Source organism: Mesoplodon densirostris, chromosome 4 (assembly GCF_025265405.1).
Source record: "Mesoplodon densirostris isolate mMesDen1 chromosome 4, mMesDen1 primary haplotype, whole genome shotgun sequence".
Lineage (NCBI taxonomy): Eukaryota > Metazoa > Chordata > Mammalia > Artiodactyla > Ziphiidae > Mesoplodon > Mesoplodon densirostris.
The window spans coordinates 14,232,496-14,254,353 of record NC_082664.1 but is presented as its reverse complement, the minus strand read 5'-3'; the positions used below and the strand labels follow the sequence as shown (position 1 = coordinate 14,254,353).

Genomic DNA, 21,858 nt, shown 5'->3' with positions numbered 1-21,858 from the left:
TTAAAGACCTAAATGTAAGGCCAGACACTATCAAACTCCTAGAGGAAAACATAGGCAGAACACTCTATGACATAAATCACAGCAAGATCCTTTTTGACCCACCTCCTAGAGAAATGGAAATAAAGACAAAAATAAACACATGGGACCTAATGAAACTTCAAAGCTTTTGCACAGCAAAGGAAACCATAAACAAGACCAAAAGACAACCCTCAGAATGGGAGAAAATATTTGCAAATGAAGCAACTGACAAAGGATTAATCTCCAAAATTTATAAGCAGCTCATGCAGCTCAATAGCAAAAAAACAAACAACCCAATCCAAAAATGGGCAGAAGACCTAAATAGACATTTCTCCACAGAAGATATACAGACAGCCAACAAACACATGAAAGGATGCTCAACATCTTTACTCATTAGAGAAATGCAAATCAAAACTACAATGAGATATCATCTCACACCAGTCAGAATGGCCATCATCAAAAAATCTAGAAACAATAAATGCTGGAGAGGGTGTGGAAAAAAGGGAACACTCTTGCACTGCTGGTGGGAATGTGAATTGGTACAGCCACTATGGAGAACAGTATGGAGGTTCCTTAAAAAACTACAAATAGAACTACCATATGACCCAGCAATCCCACTACTGGGCATATACCCTGAGAAAACCATAATTCAAAAAGAGACATGTACCAAAATGTTCATAGCAGCCCTATTTACAATAGCCCGGAGATGGAAACAACCTAAGTGTCCATCATCGGATGAATGGATAAAGAAGATGTGGCACATATATACAATGGAATATTACTCAGCCATAAAAAGAAATGAAATTGAGCTATTTGTAATGAGGTGGGTGGACCTAGAGTCTGTCATACAGAGTGAAGTAAGTCAGAAAGAGAAAGACAAATACTGTATGCTGACACATATATATGGAATTTAAGAAAAAAATGTCATCAAGAACATAGGGGTAAGACAGGAATAAAGACACAGACCTACTAGAGCATGGACTTGAGGATATGGGGAGGGGGAAGGGTAAGCTGTGACAAAGTGAAAGAGCGACATGGACATATATACACTACCAAATGTAAGGTAGATAGCTAGTGGGAAGCAGCCGCATAGCACAGGGAGATCAGCCCGGTTCTTTGTGACCGTCTGGAGGGGTGGGATAGGGAGGGTGGGAGGGAGACGCAAAAGGGAGGGGATATGGGAACATATGTATATGTATAACTGATTAAATTTGTAAAATAAAAAAAAAAATTAAAAAAAAAAAAAAAAAAAAAAAAAAAAAAAAAAAAGTCAAAATAGAGAAGGATCAAAAATTATTTCCAAGTTTCTAGCTCAGGAAACTGATCAACAAGATTAGCAATAGATCAAAAGAAACAAGATAGCTGAAAAGATAAAATCAATACTCTGAGTAAAAGAGAGATTTTTTTCATGAATATTACATGTATTTAAGTATGAGATCAAAAAGTAAATCTTTCATTTTCCAATATTCCACAAAGTCTTCAAGATATTGGATGAATAGCATTTTTTCTGGTTCGAAATACATAAAACTTAAATCATCAGAAGAGTTCTCAGTTTCACTTCCAAAGAAAGCCTGACATGACACATAAAGACATCTAATGAGGCTTTTCTATTATCCTAAGTAGCTCTGGAAAAAATTAGCTTAAAAAGGTAATGAAACTGCAAGATTAGTGGTGAAATTTTTGAATAAAAATTGAGATTTTATTATGTTCATAATAAAAGTTTCCACCTACTCCATTTAGTCATCAAAACTGTGATTTTAAATATAGAAACACCTACAATGACACTTCTTAGTTATTCCATCTTCTCATAAGAGCAAGAAACTGTCAGCTGACGAAAAGGAAAAGCAGTATCCATGGCTAACAAGAGACCAGTTACAGGAAGAAGCATGAAATGAAAATGCAAGTAAAGCATTACTGGTAAACTCTTTTCTCACCTTTGCAGAATTATCTTAAAGATCTGCCTATGATAGAGCCACTCAAAAAGTTGAGGTAAATAATGAGACAAAGTGTTATATATGTTGAAAGAAAACACATACAAGGTTTGTCTTATAAATCTGATATTAAATTTAAAATGTTCTTTAATTAAAAGAATTTTTAACTGACCTGTAATTTTTCTTCCTCATACTCTGTGTGTTTTTGGAATCAAGGTTATACTAGCCTTATACAATGAGTTGGAAGAAATAATTCCACTTTTTCTGTCCTCTGAAAGAATTTGTGGAAGATTAGAATTACCTATGCCTTGAATGTTTGGCAAAACTCATTTTTTAAACTGTACCAAGTGTTTTTCTAGCAGGAAGATTTTTACTTACTGACCAATTTCTTTAAGAATTATAGGACTGGGCTTCCCTGGTGGCATAATGGTTAAGAATCCGCCTGCCAGTGCAGGGGACATGGGTTTGAGCCCTAGTCCAGGAAGATCCCACATGCCGTGGAGCAACTAAGCCCGTGCGCCACAACTACTGAGCCTGCGCTCAAGAGCCCGCGAGCCACAACTACTGAGCCCGTGAGCCACAAGTACTGAGCCCGTGTGCTGCAACTACTGAAGCCCGCATGTCTAGAGCCCATGCTCCACAACAAGAGAAGCCACTGCAATGAGAAGCCCACACAGTGCAATGAAGAGTAACACCCGCTCGCCACAACCAGAGAAAAGGCAGCACGCAGCAACGAAGACCCAATGCAGCCAAAAATAAATAAATTAATTTTAAAAAGAAAAAAAAGAATTACAGGACTATTCAGGTTTTCTATTCTTTTTTCAATCAATTTGGTCTTTTACACATTTCAAGATTCACGTGCATATTAAAATTTGAGGAACACTACCTCAGACCACTAAATTCCTATCAACTCCCAAATTATGTGCTATTTTTGTCCAATATTTCAATTTTCTTTTTTTAACCCCACAAATTAGACATTTCAACTATGGTTTTACACAGTCAAGATTGTTTAGATCTTCTTTATTCACCAACACTTTTTTCATCCCAGAATCTCTCCTGAGATCACTTTCCTTCTCCCTAAAATTATATCCTTTAGAAATTCTTTTAATGAGGATATACTGGTGGAAAACACACTAGCTTTTGTGTGTCTGAAAATGTCTATTTTGCCCTCACTTTTGGAAAACAGTTTTGCTGGGTTTGCAATTCTAAATTGACAGTTATTTTTTCTGGGCATTTTGTAGATATTCTTCCACTCTTCTATGGCATTCATGCTTGCTGTTGAAAAATCATTTGTTAATCTACTCATTATTCCTCTATAAATATGCCTTTTCTCTCTGGTTGTTTTTAGGGTATTTCTCTGTCTCTGATTTTCATCAGTTTCTCTGATGTATCTAGGTAATAATTTCTTTATACTTGTCTGCTTGGGATTTTCTGTTTCCTAGATCTGCAAATTTATATGCTTAATCAATCCTAGAAAATTCTCAGCTATTATCTCTTTGGATAGGACTGCTCCCCACTCTATTGGCTCTTTCTGGGATTCTGATTAGACAAATTTATATGCTGACAAGACCGGCCACATAATTGGCAGGCTCAGTGCAAAATGAAAATGTGGGGTGCCTTGCTCATGAATTATTTAGAATTTCAGAACAGTGAAAGCAGAGCATTAAACCAAACGTGAGGCTCTTCTAGTGCAGGGATCTCTGCACCTGCACAAGTCATATGCCCATGAGTTCCTGACTTCAGAGCAGTGAGAACAATGATAGCAAAAATTGAGAAGGCACAAGGAAGTATAAAGCAGAATATCAAGATCATCTAACCTCACCACCCAGGGACAGCCACACTGTTATCATTTTGGTGCATAGATCAGAGATTTTTCTATATATTTACATGTAGACATTTATTCACACAATTTTTATACTATAGAAATGGTATATTGTACATTCTCTTCTATAGTCTTCTCTCAAATTTATTACATTATGGAGATCTTTCAAAAATGTTAGTAAATACAGATCATTTCAATCCTATTGTACAGATAATAGAACATATAGATGCATGTTCATTTAACCAAATTCATGTCATTAGGTTTCCAAAGAGTCTTGAATTTTTCATTATTAAAAATGATGAGCATGGACTATCAATAAAGTTGAGCGAGGATTGACTGAATCAATCAGTATAAAGCACTTCACAGAGTACTTGGCAAGTAACAAGCTCTCCATAAATGTTAGTGGTTTTTAAAAAAATATTGTGTCCTGTGTAAAAACTGAATTAATTTACATTCCCAACAGCAGGGTAAGAGAGATTGGTTTTCCTTGATCCTTACCAGTTCCTTTAAATTTTGCCTTTTGTATTTCTTCTATGAATGCTTTGTTCACATTCTTAGTTCTCCTATTGGATTCCTTATACTTTTTAAAGATTAACTGATTTCTGTATTGGGGATATCAATCCTTTGTCATAAGGATATCAAGTACATTTTTTTCTGAAAAAAAAAAAGAATGAAGACTTACCTCCAGTTCCTAGGACCTTTAGGAGCTCGAAATTTTCAATCCCCACCTTCTCTGCATGTCCTGTTAAATTAGCTAAAAAAGAAAGAGAAAAAATACATAATTAAGGGGATCAGCAATAGGAGGGGGCCCACAGGTGCTTCTGAGGTACCAGCAGTGTTTTATTTCTTGAGTTGGGTGGTTAAACCAGGATTCACTTTATAATTATTCATTAAAACGTACAGCTATGTTTTGTGTAGTTTTCTGTATGTTACATATTATGATAAAATTTTTTTTATTTAAAAAAATTTTTAATTACTAATTTGTTTTGTGGGGTTTTTTAAAAAAATTTTTTTGGGGGGGCTGCACTGGTTCTTAGTTGCAGCACGTGGGATCTTTCTTGCAGCATGCGGACTCTTAGTTGTGGCATGCAGACTTCTTAGTTGAGGCATGGGAACTCTTAGTTGTGGCATGCATGCGGGATCTAGTTCCCTGACCAGGGATGGAACCCGAGCCCCCTGCATTGGCACCGCAGAGTCTTACCCACTGGGCCACCAGGGAAGTCTCACAATAAAACTTTTTTTAGAATTTAGTAACTATATAACATTTGTATCAAAGGTTAACATAAAAATAAAGTGTTCTACTTTATTAAAATAAAGACTCTAAAAGTCTAAAGTCTTTAAAAATAAAGACTCTCTACTGACCAGATAATCTGAAAATGAACACAAATTCTAACATGTAGATAGATATGTAGTAGAGAGAAAATTGAACAGATTTAGAAGATGCATTCATTTATTCAACAAATATTTACTGATTATAAATGCCATTCCCAGGCTCTAGGCTGGACTCCACTCCCATTTCTGTCACTAAGCACTTGAACATGATGTAGCCTGAACTGATTACCTGACCACCCTGCATCTCAGTTCCCTCATCTTTGAGGTGAAAGCACTGGTCTCAGTGAATTCTAAGATCTCTGCCAGCTCTAAAATTCTAGGACTATGTTTAAAAATATAAACTCTTCAAAGACATATTCTGTAGTAAATAAACAAAATTAGGATACCTTATAAATGAGCATTTTCCAGAGCATATTCCAATGAATTCTGATCCTATCCTATGAAATGTTAATAGGTATTATGTTTGGGGGGAAGGTGGGGAAAGAGTGCTCTGGTTGAATAAATTTGGAAATATTTAGCTTAAACAAGGTTTAACAAGTTTCTTTAATGCTGACAGATCCTGCACCATAAAAATATGCATGTGAATCTTCAAGATTGCGATACTTATATTTGACAAATTTATTGGACCACGAATTACTCTTTATGGTAATAACCTATTCATACTATGTGAACCAGCATTCTGTGATAAGAAAGACATGATTAAGAAAGGCTTGGTCCAAATCCTAGTGCTACCACTTAAAAGCTCTGTGACCTTGAACAAATTACTTAATTTCTCTGTGTTTCATATCCCTGTAGTGTAAAATGGGGATAATAAAAATTCCTACCCTCAAAGCATAATGGTGCCTACAATTTACTTTGAAATGTATTTTTATTGGGTTGGCCGAAAGGTTTGTTCATTTTTTTCCGTAAGATGGCTCTAGTAGCACTTAGTTGTCTTTAACTTCATTCAAAACAGTTTTGTTAGATTGTATGTGACAGCTGTCATATCAGCGTGCATTTAAAAAAAGACATCAAGGGCCTCCCTGGTGGCGCAGTGGTTGAGAGTCCGCCTGCCGATGCAGGGGACACGGGTTCGTGCCCCGATCCCGGAGGATCCCACATGCCGCGGAGCGGCTGGGCCCGCGAGCCATGGCCGCGGGGCCTGTGTGTCCGGAGCCTGTGCTCCGCAACGGGAGAGGCCACAGCAGTGAGAGGCCCGCGTACAGCAAAAAAAAAAATAAAATAAAATAAAAAAAGACATCAAAATTGGTGAATTTTTGTGTAGCCATTTTAATATTGAAGATGGAAGAAAAAAGCAACATTTTCAGCATATTATGCTTTATTATTTCAAGAAAGGTAAAAATGCAACTGAAACACACAAAAAAAGATTTGTGCAGTGTATGGAAAAGGTGCTGTGACTGGTCAAACGTGTCAAAAGTTGTTTGTAAAGTTTTGTGCTGGAGATTTCTCGCTGGATGATGCTCCACGGTTGGGTAGACTAGTTGAAGTTGGTAATGATCAAATTGAGACATTGACTGAGAACAGTCAACATTATAGCGTGTGGGAGATAGCCAACATACTCAAAATATCTAAATTGAGAGCTGAAAATCATTTGCACCAGCTTGGTTATATTCATCGCTTTGATGTTTGGGTTCCACATAAATTAAGTGAAAAAAACCTTCTTGACCGTATTTCCGCATGCGATTCTCTACTTAAATGTAATGAAAACGTTCCGTTTTTAAAACAATTGTGATGGGCAATGAAAAGTGGATACTGTACAATAATGTGGAATGGAAGAGATCGTGGGGCAAGCGAAATGAACCACCACAAACCACACCAAAGGCCGGTCTTCATCCAAAGAAGGTGATGCTGTGCATATGGTGGGATTGGAATGGACTCCTCTATTATGAGCTCCTTCTGGAAAACCAAACTATTAATTCCAACAAGTACTGCTCCCAATTAGACCAACTGAAAGTGGCACTCGACAAAAAGCGTCCAGAATTAGTCAACAGAAAATGCATAATCTTCCATCAGGATAATGCAAGACCATGTGTTTCTTTGATGACCAGGCAAAAACTGTTCCAGCTTGGCTGGGAAGTTCTGATTCATCCGCTGTATTCACCAGACATTGCACCTTCGGATTTCCATTTATTTTGGTCTTTACAAACTTCTCTTAATGGGAAAAATTTCAATTCCCTGGAAGACTGTAAAAAGCATCTGGAACAGTTCTTTGCTCAAAAAGATAAAAAGTTTTGGGAAGATGGAATTATGAAGTTGCCTGAAAAATGGCAGAAGGTAGTGGAACAAGAGGGTGAACATGTTGTCGAATAAAGTTCTTGGTGAAAATGAAAAATGTGTCTTTTATTTTTGCTTAAAAACGGAAGGCATTTTTTGGCCAACTGAATAAAAAGATGGATTGCTGGACACATATAGATATGGACAGATATGTGATAAAGAAAATACAACAAAATGTTAACTGCAGAATCTGGATAGTGAGTGTAAGGATATTCAGCATACAACTCTTTCAAATTCTCTGTGTTACATTTGAAAATGTTCATAATAAAATGGCACATAATAAAATAATATTTACCTCATTGGGTTGTGATGAGGATTGTATGAGCTTAATTTACACAGTGTTTGCTGTGTTCCAATAATATTATTAGTGTTTGTAAATAAATTAATGCTTTGGGACTACAATTTTAAGAAAATTAGACCCAACTAAGAACTTCTAAAATTAAAAGTTTCAGGGGGATAAATAATTTCAGTGTCTTTCTGAAGTTTAACTAAACATAACTTTAAAAAATATTTTTAATTGTGGTTAAAAATATATAACACAAAATTTACCATCTTAACCATTTTTAAGCATCAATACAGTAGTGTTAACTATAGGTACATTGTTTACAACAGATCTCTAGAATTTTTTCACCTTGCAAAACAAACTCCATTGAACAATTCCTCTTTCCCCTCTCTTCCAAGCTCCTGGGAACCACCATTCTACTTTCAGTTCCTAAGACTTTGACTATTCATGCATCATTTCATAGTGGGAACAAATCAGTGTACATGGCCCTGACTCAAGCTCACACTGGCTTCAATATAAATCTAAAACAAATACCAAAAACATAGTTAGTATCTTAGAGTAAACACACAATAGCATATCCTCCTGTAGTATGTCAAGCAGGTTATAGGTTATCAGCGTTCTGAATTTTGGCCATTCTAATAGTTGTGTAATGGTATCCCACTGTTGTTTTAATTGGCATTTCCTTGATAACATATGATGTGGAATATCTTTTCATATGCTCATTTGCCATCTGTGTATTTTTGTTGGTGAGGTGTCTGCCAAAGTTATTGGCCCAGTTTTTTCAATCAAGTTGTTTATTTTCTTATTGTTGAGTTTTAAGAGGTCTTTGTATATTCTGGACAACTCATTTATCAGATAATGCCTTTTGTAAATATTTTCTTCCAGTATGTGACTTGTCTTCTCAGTTTCTTGACATTGTCTTTTGCAGAGCAGAATTTTTGAATTTTAGTAATTTTGATAAAGTCCAGCTTATCAATTCTTTCTTTCATGGATCATGCCTTTGGTGGTGTACCTAAAAAGTCATCACCATACCCAAGGTCATCTAGGCTTTCTCTATGTTATCTACTAGGACTTACAATTTTATGTTTTATTTAGGCCTGTAATATACTTTGAGTTAATTTTTGTGAAGGATGTAAGGTCTGTGCCTAGATTCAATATTTTGCATGTAGATGTCCAGTTGTTCCAGCATCATTTGTTGAAAAGACTATCTTTCTTCCACTATATTCTTTGTTCCTTTGTCAAAAATCACTTGACTATATTTATGTAGGTCTATTTCTGGGCTCTCCAGCCTGTTCCTGTCTATTCTGTCCTCAATAACACACTTTCTTAATTACTGTAGCTTGATAGTAAGTCTTAAAGTAGTGGGTAGTGTCAGTCTCCTGATGGTTCTTCTCCTTTAATATTGTGTTGGCTATTCTGGGTCTTCTGCCTAACCATGTAAACTTTAGAATCAGTTTATTGCTCCTCACAAAATAATGTACTTGGATTTGATTGGGACTGCACTGAATCTGTAGGTCAAATCTGTAGACCAAGTTGGGAAGAACTGACATCTCAACAATATTGAGTCATTCTATCCATGAACATGGAATATCTCTCCATTTATTTAGTTCTTCTTTAGTATCCTTCAACAGAGTTTTGTAGTTTCCTCATATAGATCTTGTACATATTTTGTTAGATTTATACCTAAGTATTTCATTTGGGGGGGTGTGCAAATTTAAATGGCACTGTGTTTTTAATTTCAAATTCCACTTGTTCATTGCTGGTAGGTAGGGAAGCGATTGACTTTTGGTTATCAGTCTTGTGTCTTAAAACTGTAATAAAGCTGTAATCTCTTATTAGTTTCAGGAGGGGTTTTTGTTGTTGATTCTTTCAAATTTTCTACATTCTCAATGTGCTTTTAATTTGCTTTTTCTTGATGACATGTTGAACATCTTTTCATGGGTCTATTAGTCATTTGTATTTTTTTGTGTGTGGGAATTGTCTGTTCAAATCTTTTGTCCATTTTTTTATAGCGTTGTTTGTGTCTTAACTGCTGTAAGAGTTCTTCACATATTTTAAATAAAAGTATTTTGGCAGACATATGTTTTGCAAATGTATTCTCCATTCTATAGCTTGGCTTTTTATTTTCTTAATTTTGTCTTTTTAAAAGCAAATTTTAAAAATTTTGATGAAGTCCATTAATTTTTTTTACAGTCTATGCTTTTTGGATTCTAAGAAATCATTGGCTACCCAATGTCACAAAGATATTTTCTAAAATGTTCTTCTAGAAATTTAATAGTTTTAGTTCTTACATTTAAGTCTATGATCCAATTTGAGTTAACTTTCTTGTCTAATGTGAGGTAAGGATCAAGGTTCTTTTTTTTCTCATACAGGTATCTAGTTGTTCCAATACCATTTAACCAAAAAAAAAAAAAAAAAGAAAAGAAAAGAAAAGAAACCCTCTATTTTTTTACCATTGATTTATGTTAGCTCATTTGTCAAAAATCAATTGACCATATAAGTATGGGTTTATTTCAGAACTCTCTTTTCTGTACCAATGGTCTATGTGTAGCCTCATGCCAGCAGCTCACTGCCTTGGTTATCATAAGTCTTGAAATCAGGTAATATAAATCCTCCCATCTTGATCTTCTTTTTCAAGATTGTCTTGTGTTTTGTTATAAATTTTAGAATTAGGTTTTCAATTTCTATGCAAGAAACCCTGCTAGGATTTTGTCTAGAGTGTTTAATTATAAACATTTATTTTCATCTAAACTACTAGATTAATAGTTTAACCTATTAACAATCTGATATAATTATTGGTATGGTTGGATTTGGGTCTACCATTTCTGTTGTTTGGTCCTATGTTCCTACTTTCCTGACTTATGAAAAAAATACTTGAATGTTTTTAAGAATTTAATTTCAATTTTCACACTCAGAATTTAGCTCTACTTCTCTGCCTTATTTGTGTAGTTGTTGCTCTAAGGAGTACAATATACATCTCTATTGACAGTCCTCTTACAGTTAAAAAAGTACCATTTCACATAAAATATAGAAACATTGCAATCATCCTTCCCAGTATAGCCATCATACATTATGTGGTATTTATAACATCTCCTACATATGTTATAAACTTCACAGACAATGCCATGAGTTTTGCTTATATGATACATTTTATAAAGAAATAAAGAAGAAAGAGAGAGACAGACTTTTGCACTTTGCCAGATACTTATCATTTCTGATGGTCTTCCTTTTCCAAGGATCCAAAACTCTATCTGGTATCACTTTTCTTCAACCTTGAAGAATATCCTTTGACATTTCTGTATTACAGGTGATGAATTTTCTGAGTTTTATCTTAAAGAGTCATTCTTTTACCTTTATCTAAATTTTTTATTGAGATATAATTAACATACCATAAATTTATCCTTTTAAAGTATATAATTCAATGTTTTTTAGTATGTTCACAAGGTTGTGCCACTGTCACCACTGTCTAATTCCAGAATCATCTTCACTCTTGAAGGATATTTTCCTTTGATATAGAATCAAAGGAAAATATCCAGGCTTTTTTTTCTTTCTTTCAGCACTTTAAACATGTCCTTCCACCCTCTTGGTTTATGACATAAGGTCAGTCATTACGTGGATTATTGCTCTTCTGTCTGAAATGTGTTATTTTTCTCTTACTGCTTTCAACATTGCTCTTTATCTTTGGCTTTCAACAGTTTTGCCATGATGTGTCTTTTTTTTTTTTCTTTTCTTTTTAAAATTTTTATTGGAGTATAGTTGATTTACAATGTTGTGTTACTTTTTGCTGTACCTCAAAGTGAATCAGTTCTACATATACACATACCCACTCTTCTTTAGATTCTTTTCCCATATAGGTCATTACCAAGTATTGAGTAGAGTTCCCTGTGCTATACAGTAGGTCCTTATTAGTTACCTACTTTATGTATAGTAGTGTGTATATGTCAATCCCAATCTTCCATTTTTATCCCTCCCCTCTTCCCCCCTGATAACCATAAGATTGTTTTCTACATCTGTAACTCTATTTGTGTTTTGTAAATAAGTTCATTTGTACCGTCTTTTAAGATTCCACATATAAGTGATATCATATGATATTTATCCCTCTGTCTGACTTACTTCACTCAGTATGACTATCTAGAGGTCCATGTTACTGCAGATGGCATTATTTCATTCTTTTTTATGGCAGAGTAATACTCCATTGTATATATGTACCACATCTTTTTATCCATTCCTCTGTCAATGGACATTTAGGTTGCTTCCAGCCATGATGTGTCTTGATGTGGACTTCTTTGGGTTCATTCAGCCTGGCATTCACTGAGTATCTTATATCTGTAAATTTCTGTTTTTCACCCAATTGGGGGAATTTTTGCCTTAATTTTTCAAATATTTGTTCTATCCCATTCTCTCTCCTCACCTTCTTAGATTCCAATTGCATGTATGTTGGATTGTTTGATACTACCTAAGAGTTCCCTGATACCCTATTCATTTTTTTTTCTAATATGTTTTCTCTCTGTTCTTCACATTAGTTGATTTCCATTGTTCTATCTTCAAGTTCACCTACTTTTCCTTCTGGCATCTCTGTTCAATTGTTAAATCCGTCTAGTGGATTTTTAAATTTCAAATATTGTATTTTTCATTTCTAGAACTTCCATGTGGTTCTTTTTCAGTGTTTCTATTTATCTGATAAGATTTCTTATTTTTTCATTCACTGAAAGCATGTCATTTTATTTCATTGAGGATACTGTAAGAGCTGCTTTAAAATTCTTGTCTGCTATTGCCAATATCTCATTCATCTCAGGCTGGGATTCAGTTGTTTTTATTTCCTCCTGGGATATATTACATTTTCTTGATTCTTCATACTTAGGGTAATTTTGGATTGTACCCTTAACATTAACCCTTAAATGTTAATTGTGAAAATTGTAGATTGTTATTCTTTCTCCAACAAGAGCTGTTTCTTTTGTTTTAGCAGGCAAATATCTTGGCTTGGCCTGGCTTGACTTGAATTACAAATCTGTTTCTTAGAAGGCAGCTCTAGGCCAGTTCAGATTTCTTTTGTATTTAGCTGAGTTCTGAGTCTGTTGTACTCATGCATGGTTCAGAAGTCAGTCAGAGGTGTATGTACAAATTTTGTACACAAAATTTGAGGACTCTCCCTCTTCTAAGGCTCTTCTCCTTCTGGAATTCCTTCACTATCTTCAGTAGCCAAGGTTCTATGACTTTAGTTTTCCAGTTTCTCTGACCAGAGAGACTATTGTTTTTTTTACCAGAATCCAAAGAATATGGCCTGTACTTACCCAGAAACTAAAATTAGTGAAAAGGCAATGATTCCTTCCTCCCCTCCTACAACTGTGTACTCCCCTTAAGAGTCTATCTGCTTCGGTTCACTCTCAAGTGCCTTAAACATTGCTTTTTCTATTAAGTTCAGTTTTTATAGTTGTTTTCTGCAAAGTAATTCTCCAGTAGGGGATCTTATTCTGACATTACAAGAAGCAAAAGTCTTCCTACAGTTAACATTATAATAGTAGTTCCTGCTTTTCACTTCAACTACTGCCCTAGAAGTTAACTTCAAAGAGCAAATAAAATTTTAAAGGTGATATGACATAGGCCCATCTCAAGGATCTTCAACTTAATAGCCATATGATTCTTTCTTTTACATAATATCTGTTAGACAAAGTTAAGTGATCACACATATTGAAGCAAATCTTCAGGAAGCTCTATCATATTTAGGCATGGGGGAGTATTTGTTAATTAAAAGATTTTTTTCATTGTGTTAATGAAAAGACACATAAAAGCACATGGTAAATATGATGTTATACAGAATCCAAGCACTGACAAACATATATTCAAGCATGTGAGTCTAGGAGTTGAAATGGTTCTCATTTCTCTATTATTATCTTTCATTGTAATTAGAAGTCTTTGAGCATGAAAGTCTAAAAATAAACTACATTTCTCTTAATTAAATTGTTAACCTAAGAGCAAGAGCTCAAACTTCCCAGCAACACTACTAACATTTATTAGAATAAGACTTAAAATATTTACACACTTTATTTCATCCTAGAAGTGCAATAAACATCAGCCACTTACAGAAAGCTGTATTTCTGAGTCATTCACACACCTTGGTAAAGTCCAAAATGATATGCTGATTAGATGGTTTGGAGCTACCCGGATGCCTGGGACCAGACTGTACCAGAAATAGGCCTGGGGCTTCCCTGGTGGCACAGTGGTTAAGAATCCACCTGTCAATGCAGGGGACACGGGTAGCCCTGGTTCGGGAAGATCCCACATGCCACGGAGCAACTAAGCCCATGCGCCACAACTACTGAGCCCATGCACCACAGCTACTGAAGCCTGCGTGCCTAGAGCCCGTGCTCTGCAACAAAAGAAGCCACCACAATGAGAAGCCCATGCACTGCAATGAAGAGTAGCCCCCGCTCACTGAAACTAGAGAAAGCCCGCGTGCAGCAATGAAGACCCAATGCAGCCAAAAATAAATAAATAAATAATTTTTTTTAATTAAAAAAAAAGAAAAGAAAAAGAAATAGGCCTGTACTCATGACAGAGAGAGAACTGTCCATTGCCTTTCCTCTTACTGAAAGAGAAAAACAAATATCTTATATTAACACATATATGTGGAATGTAGAAAAATGGTAGAGATGAACCTGTTTGCAAGGCAGAAAGAGACACAGATGTAGAGAACAAACGGATGGACACCAAGGTGGGAAAGGCGGGGTGAGATGAATTGCGAGATTGGGACTGACATATATACACTGATATGTATAAAATAGATAACTAATGAGAACCTGCTGTACAGCACAGGGAACTCTACTTAGTGCTCTGTGGTGACCTAAATGGGAAGGAATCCAAAAAAGAGGGGATATATGTATACATATGGCTGATTCACTTCACTGTACAGTAGAAACTAACACAACATTGTAAAACAACTATACCCAAATTAAAAAAAAAATATTAGGAACTCTCCCATTGAAAATCCTTCCCTTCTGGATTAGTGTTATTATCTTATAATGTATACTCCCTAGTTAGGAAATCACTTTTGAGACTGAATTTAACTAAGCCCTTTACAAGAAGTCAATGGATTTCAAAAAATATGTTTACCAAAACTCTAATAAATTTCAATATTTAAATGACTCCCTTTAGAAAACAGTTTGATTAACAGTTCTTAAAGGAAAAATCTTATATTATACAACGAATATAAAATACTTGGTTCTTTACACTATAACTGGATTCCTTCAGCTCCTCCTATAATATTAATATGGTTATGTGCACTGTGGGAAACTATGACTGACATAACTCTTAAATAATAAATTTAGACAAAAAAGATAATTGTCTTTTCTCCCAAATTTAAATAGCTTTTCTGTTTGTTTTTTATCATAAAATAATCCAGGTTCACAGTTTAAGAAGATAGACAATATAAATAGGCCTAAAGTAGACCTTGAAAATCTCCCATAGTCCCACCACTGAAAGATAACTATTGTTAATCCTTGGCATATTTTTCTAAGATCTTAGCCATAAACATATAATTGCTAAATGGCTTCTTATCCCAACTTTCTAGGCAACTCTATTACCAAACATAATTTGTAACACACATTATCTATAATTTTTTTTTTTAGGTTGTGAGATATTTAACTTGGAACTTCCCACTCTTATGGAGGAAAACAATCAGTAACAACACATTTTTTATTCTGTTGCCACAGTTTCTGCTAAGCTGTACAAATGTAATTGCACAGAGCATGTGCTGAAATCATTTCATTAGATCCAATGATTCACTTATGTTAAAGCTAAGAAAAGGCTTAATTTAAAAGCTCTAGGGGCTTCCCTGGTGGCGCAGTGGTTGGGAGTCCCCCTGCCGATGCAGGGGACACGGGTTCGTGCCCCGGTTCGGGAAGATCCCACATGCCACGGAGAGGCTGGGCCCGTGAGCCATGGCCGCTGAGCCTGCGCGTCCAGAGCCTGTGCTCCGCAACGGGAGAGGCCACAATGGTGAGAGGCCTGCGTACCGCAAGAAAAAAAAAGAAAAAAAAAAGCTCTTAAGTAGAAACAAAGAGAATAATGCTTCTGAAGCCATTTCAAGTAGGTTTCTTGGTATATGACTAAGGCACTCATATACCAGATTTTATTCAATGAATTAACTACTTATTAAATTTGCAATAAGCTGTGAAAATGTAATTTAATAGAAAAAATTATGGAGTCTGTGGACATTAAGGGGAATATCATTATCATGTGGAAGTTATCAGACAACCTCATTGAGAACACTGGTTCTCATTCACTCATTTAAGAAACATTTACCAGTGCCTACTAACACCTGAACTAAGTGTTAGGTCTTTTGCTAACAAGCACAGGATTGGAACTGGCAAAGATGACAGAATGGCTGGGAAATTCTGGACCAGAAGAAGAGGTGGAGCAAAAGCAAAGTAGGAATAAGTATTTTGCTAGCAGAGAATAGGTGGACTGTTCTCTTTAGATATAAGAAAAATGTGGGGAAAACAGTAAAAATATTACATAAAATAGGTACATGGAATGAGATGATTCCAAACCTGGACTGCCAGACTAATTAGTTTTAATTGAATCCATAAGCAATAATGGCTCTTGACAAGATGAAGGTAAGGTTTTAGGAAAATTACCCTGGCAGTAGTGTGTCATGCAGATAGAAGCAAGGAAAGACTAATACTAAAAGCTGGTGAGGTTATTGCAAAAAACTAGATGTGCGCTAATGAGGATCTGGTCCAAGTAGAAACTAAAAGGAAGAGAAAATAATGAACTTAAGAATCACTGAAATACTCAGTGCAAGAAACATTCATTGAACACCTGACTTGGATGCTGAGACTGCAAAAGCAAACAGGACAGAGTCCCCACTTTCAAAGATAAACTAACTGAACTTCTGTTCCATTTTCCCCCATTGACCCCATATCTAAAGTATAAGAACTGAAAGGCTGGGCTTCCCTGGTGGCGCAGTGGTTGAGAGTCCGCCTGCCAATGCAGGGGACACGGGTTCATGCCCCGGTCCGGGAGGATCCCACATGCCGCAGAGCGGCTGGGCCCGTGGGCCATGGCCGCTGAGCCTGCGTGTCCAGAGCCTGTGCTCGGCAATGGAAGAGGCCCACGAACCGCAAAAAGAAAAAAGAAAAAAAAGAAATGAAAGTCTGGTGAACGGTAGTGTTACTGACAGAATTTTGTTGAAAGGGGAAGTTAAAAGGGAAAGTTGAAAGGGGAAGTTTTGGGGTTTCAACACTGATTTTGAAGCGATGGCATGACATCCCCAAAGGGCTGTAGTGAGGGCAGTTCTAGATAAGGAACTAAAGTTCTGCAGAGATAGCACGCTGATGGGGATCAGGATATGCTACCCCAAAAGATAGTACCTTGGTATACTGAATGTTTTAAGCTGAAGGAACTTGAGAAACAGCACATGCAAGAAGGACTTTCTGACCTTGCCCTGAAGCATGTCACAAAACCCTCATGTGCAAGGGGTCCTCCCTATATTCAGAGGAAAGGAGCATCCTTATTTTTGAAGACAGGGGACACAGAGAGGAATCTGAAGAAACAGGACTTGCTAAGTTTCCCCCAGTTTACTACCCATACCCCTTTCCCATGACGCTCCATTCTTCATCAAACCTAATATTAAAAAGCTCAGGTTTAACCATTACTCCAGGTCTTTATTTCCTTATGAAGCCTCCCATGTAACAAAAAACTTACATGAAATAAATTGATATACTTTTCTCTCATTAATCTGTCTTTTGTCATAGGGATCCACGTTGAGAATTTAGAAGGGTAGAGAAAAAAGTATTTTTTTTCCTCCCCTACAATGCACAAGGTTATTAGAAGGGGGCAATGGCTAAAGCTTTCAGAAGAAAACCCTTCAGGAGACCACAAAAAGAAGGGGAAGTCTTGATGATGACCAGCAGTTAGGATGCAAGAAGAAAAAGAGTCAGAGAAATGGTTAGAAAACTAACAATGTATAGAATCCAAGGAAAGACAGAATGTCAATAAAAAATTGATCATCAATGAAGTCACACTGCATACAATGATAAATATATATATTTGGTCTCAGTCCTAAAAGCTTAGGAATCTCCAGAGTGTTAAGAGTCTCTTGTAAGCTAATGAGATGGCTGGGGGCTGCTAGACAGCTTCAGGATGGGGGCTGGTTGCTACAAACCAAGGGCTTTCAGCCCCACCCTCTTGCCCTCCTTCTTCCCACCTCTGGGGAGAGAAGAGGGGTTGGAGATTGAGTTAATCACCGATGGTCATTATTCAATCTATCATGCCTCGTAAAGAAACCTCCATAAAAACCCCTAAACAACAGGATTTGGGGTTCAGAGAGGTTCTGGGCTGGTGCACACATAGAGGTGCTGGGATGGTGGTGCTCCCTAAGAGGTGAAGAAAGTTCCACAGTTCCCACCACCTCCCTCACTCCAAATGCCCCACCCTACAAATCCCTTCCATTTGGCTGTTCCTGAATTGTAGTTGTATGAATACACAAAACCTGAGCCTCAAGTCTACATAGTGAGGTCAGGGTGCGAAGGTGGGGATGGAGAAACAAAATAATATCCTTAAAAGCCATGGGTACAGATAATTTTGTTCAAGAAATGGACATATAAAGGGAAGGAATAGAGGAAATGGGAAAGAATCATATGAAACTTTTTTCCAACTTAGAAGGCAGATGAGTGAGACGAACAAAGGGAATAAGGGAAAGGCTGGAAACAGTGGAGGTCAGAGGGGTGGTTTCTAAGGGAGCAGATCCTTCAGAAAGTGATAAATAATAGGATCTTGGACAAAAGGATTAAAGGACAGAGAGAAGGATATGGGTATGTCAAGGCGTTAAGGTTGAAAAAACAGATTATATATAGCCTTTCTAATGGACACAAATGGTCTCTGAAGGGACTGCCAGAGAAGCAGTGCATTGAAATAAGAGTAAAATGCCTCAGAAATCAGCCTGGCTAAAATATACAAGAGGCTGAAGTGAGGTCTAAGAAAAATCACCGTAAGCAGGGTAGAAGGATTTGAAATCTAATCAAAAGAACTAAAATATTTAAAGAATGCACAGCAAAAGACAGACTGGACAAAATGAAAACTAAAAAATAGAATGTCAAATTGGGCAGTGTGTTTCTAGCACTTTCCTGGGGATAACCTAATCAACAGCTTCAAACACCAGGTACCCTAGGTAGGAACACCCCTATCCTGGAGATAGCTGTATCATGCTCCTGAGCCTTTCTGTCTTTAGCTATTAGAATACACAGCCAACTCCCTTTTTTTTCTAACTCCATGCTTACCGAGCAACCCAATTTTCACTTGATACCCTTACCCAAAAAGAAAAATGCACTAATCAAGCAAACACAGATGTTTCATGTACTTGTTGATTTGCATTGCCCATTGTAAGTTGGTAAAGTGTCATTGGGGTTTACATCAGTCTTTTGTGATTATAAGTAGAACTATATATATGAAATCAGAGCATGAAGAGAAAACACAAATAGCATAATGATCCAACATTGAATCCTATTTGCCACCAAAAAGGAACACTTAATTAACAGCAATACATACAAGACACAGCAGTAGGATACCGTGACCCTGTCAATGGTTTTCTGACTTTTTTTCGTTTCAGAAGAAAAGAACAATTATAAAAAGCAACACTGTGAGATTTAGTTGTGAATGCAATAGGAAGTAGAGAATCTTATAGCCTGCTGCAGCTGAAACTGAAATAATGAAGCCATAATTTATTACAAATCTATGATCTACAGAATACTATCAACTGCTGAAACGTAAATAATGTCTACACAAAACCTTGCCAATTTTCAGGTACTTAACCGATTTTTTTTCCCCCTTTGAGACCTTAACTCATCAATTTAAAAAAAAAAAGAGAGAGAGAGAGAAACAAAGCCTAATGAGTTAATGAAAAAGTTCCTGTTTTTGGTAAAGTAAGGAGTTTTAGTCCTGGCCCAAATTCCCTATTCCTCAATAATTAGTTTCACCTTCCCCTTTCCAGCACCTTCAATAGTAAAGAAATCAACATTAACCTCTAATTTCCAAGTGCCAGTGTGAAAAAGATCACATCACGACATTGTAGACATTTTCCTCTTTTTAAAACTTTTCTTTTATTATGACCTGTAACAGAGAAAGTCTCAGGGATGGGGTCAACTGTGACCCCACCATCCTAAAACTAGCTACTCTCATTTTGTGTTCATTTCCAGTCTTTTCCTGTTGTGGATGTATCCTAGTTATCAGCTGGGTCTTGCCAGCTCCTTAGAATCCAGACTGATGGACTCAAATCCTGCAGAGGCAAGGCCTGTGCAAGTCGAAAGCGTCTCCTCTCCCAAGGTTTCCATCAAGCCCCAAGTGGTAATCCTCAGCTCCCTCTGAGGTACTCAGGATCATCTCTGTTCTGTGCTGCACCCACCCAAACAAGACTTGGGTCCTTCTTTGAGTTCTACAGAAGACAAAGGCAAAACCCAAACACATGCAAAAAGCATTCCTTAGCATAAGAGACTTGAGTGAAGATTTCTGGAGAAAGGCAGAGGGGCAGCAAGCATGGCAACACTATAAAGGAAACCAGAAGTGGGAACATCTTTCATCTTTCTCCATCCTCCATCCTCAGGCGAGGTCTTTATCTCACCTATTACCTAGTCTCACATCCTTTTTCTGACTTTTTTTTCCTCTCTCCTTCCTCATTAGGAACAAAACCAACAAATCTGTCCCCTTGTTTCCTGCCAAGCAACTTCCTCCACTTTGTTTTGTTGTTGTTGTTGGTTGTTTATTTATTTATTTATTTATTTATTTATTTATTTATTTATGGTTGCATTTGGGTCTTCGTTGCTGCACGTGGGCTTTCTCTAGTTGCGGCGAGCAGGGGCTGCTCTTTGTTGCGGTGCACGGGCTTCTAATTGCAGTGGCTTCTCTTGTTGCAGAGTCGGGGCTCTAGGTGCACGGGCTTCAGTAGTTGCGGCACACGGGCTCAGTAGTTGTGGCTCGAGGGCTCTAGAGCACAGGCTCAGCAGTTTCGGTGCACAGGCTTAGCTGCTCCACGGCATGTGGGATCTTCCCGGACCAGGGCTTGAATCTGTGTCCCCTGCATTGGCAGGCGGATTCTTAACCACTGCGCCACCAGGGAAGTCCAGCTTCCTCCACTTTGGACCTCTCAGTCCCAGCTAACATTCAGACTCACACCCCTAACACAGCCTGACAACAGCGCGATGCCTCCACGGCAGTTACCTCCATACAAGGAATTCTGGTGCCCACTGCAGTGATAATACATTTTTCTTCTCCTTACTTATTTTGTAGGTTTTATGTAGTCATCATACCCTACATATATTGATACATATATAGTCCACTAACTGAAGAAACATTCTGAATGCTTACTCGTAGACAATACTGTGCAAAAGCCCTGGCAAGCAGACATACTCTCTGACGTCAAGCAGCACAGGGTCCAGAGGAGGCACTCAGGCAGGTGAAGCAGCCCAGGGTGCCAGCGCTAGCAGAGTGGTAAGAGGTAGGAAGGGTATCAGAAGAGCACGCGAGAGCATCTCCCCTCCACTGAAGGTTTGGGGAAGTCGGACACTGATGGACAGCACACAGAAGCTTACCAAGAAGATAGAGAACATGGCATATCTGGGAATCTGCAAAGAGAACAGATGGGCAAATGCAGGCAAAGGAAGGAGAAAGAAGGCCCATTAAGACACAAGGCAGGAACCAATTCATGGAAGACTCTAATTTTAAAAAGCATGTATTTTGTTATAAAGGCGATGGGGAGCCAATGAAAGATTTTAAGCAGAAGATTAAGATACAGTTCTGTACCTTAGAAAGAGCAGCAGCAGCAGCAGTGGGTAAGATGAATTAGAAAGGAATCTCATGGAAGGCAGCAAAACCAACACACAGGTTGATGTCATAGTCAAGGACAGAAACGATAAAGGCTACACTAAGGCACTGGAACTAGGGAAAGAGGGGCAAAAGTAAATTCCTCAATATGTTATTCACCAATACTCCTAAGCACAAAGTGAAAACATAGAAATTACTAAAATGGCTATTATGTACTCTTTAAAATTCAAATTGATAATCCTTAAGTGACCATGAGATCATACAGCACTCGGAGTAAAACACAAGTTAAGATCAATTTTCACGGCTTCCCTGGTGGCGCAGTGGTTGCGAATCTGCCTGCCAATGCAGGGGACACGGGTTCGATCCCTGGTCCCGGGAGGATC

General features: G+C 37.3%; 1 protein-coding gene across 2 annotated transcripts in view; it reads right to left on the bottom strand.

Annotated features, from left to right (window-relative positions):
- RPS6KA5 (ribosomal protein S6 kinase A5) overlaps positions 1-21,858 on the bottom strand; it is a 191,371-nt gene that overhangs the window by 124,209 nt on the left and 45,304 nt on the right. For both annotated transcript variants that reach the window (XM_060095727.1, XM_060095728.1), the window contains exon 2: positions 4,454-4,525. In XM_060095727.1, coding sequence (XP_059951710.1) covers positions 4,454-4,525 — 72 coding nt within the window. The remainder of the gene's footprint in view (positions 1-4,453; positions 4,526-21,858) is intronic.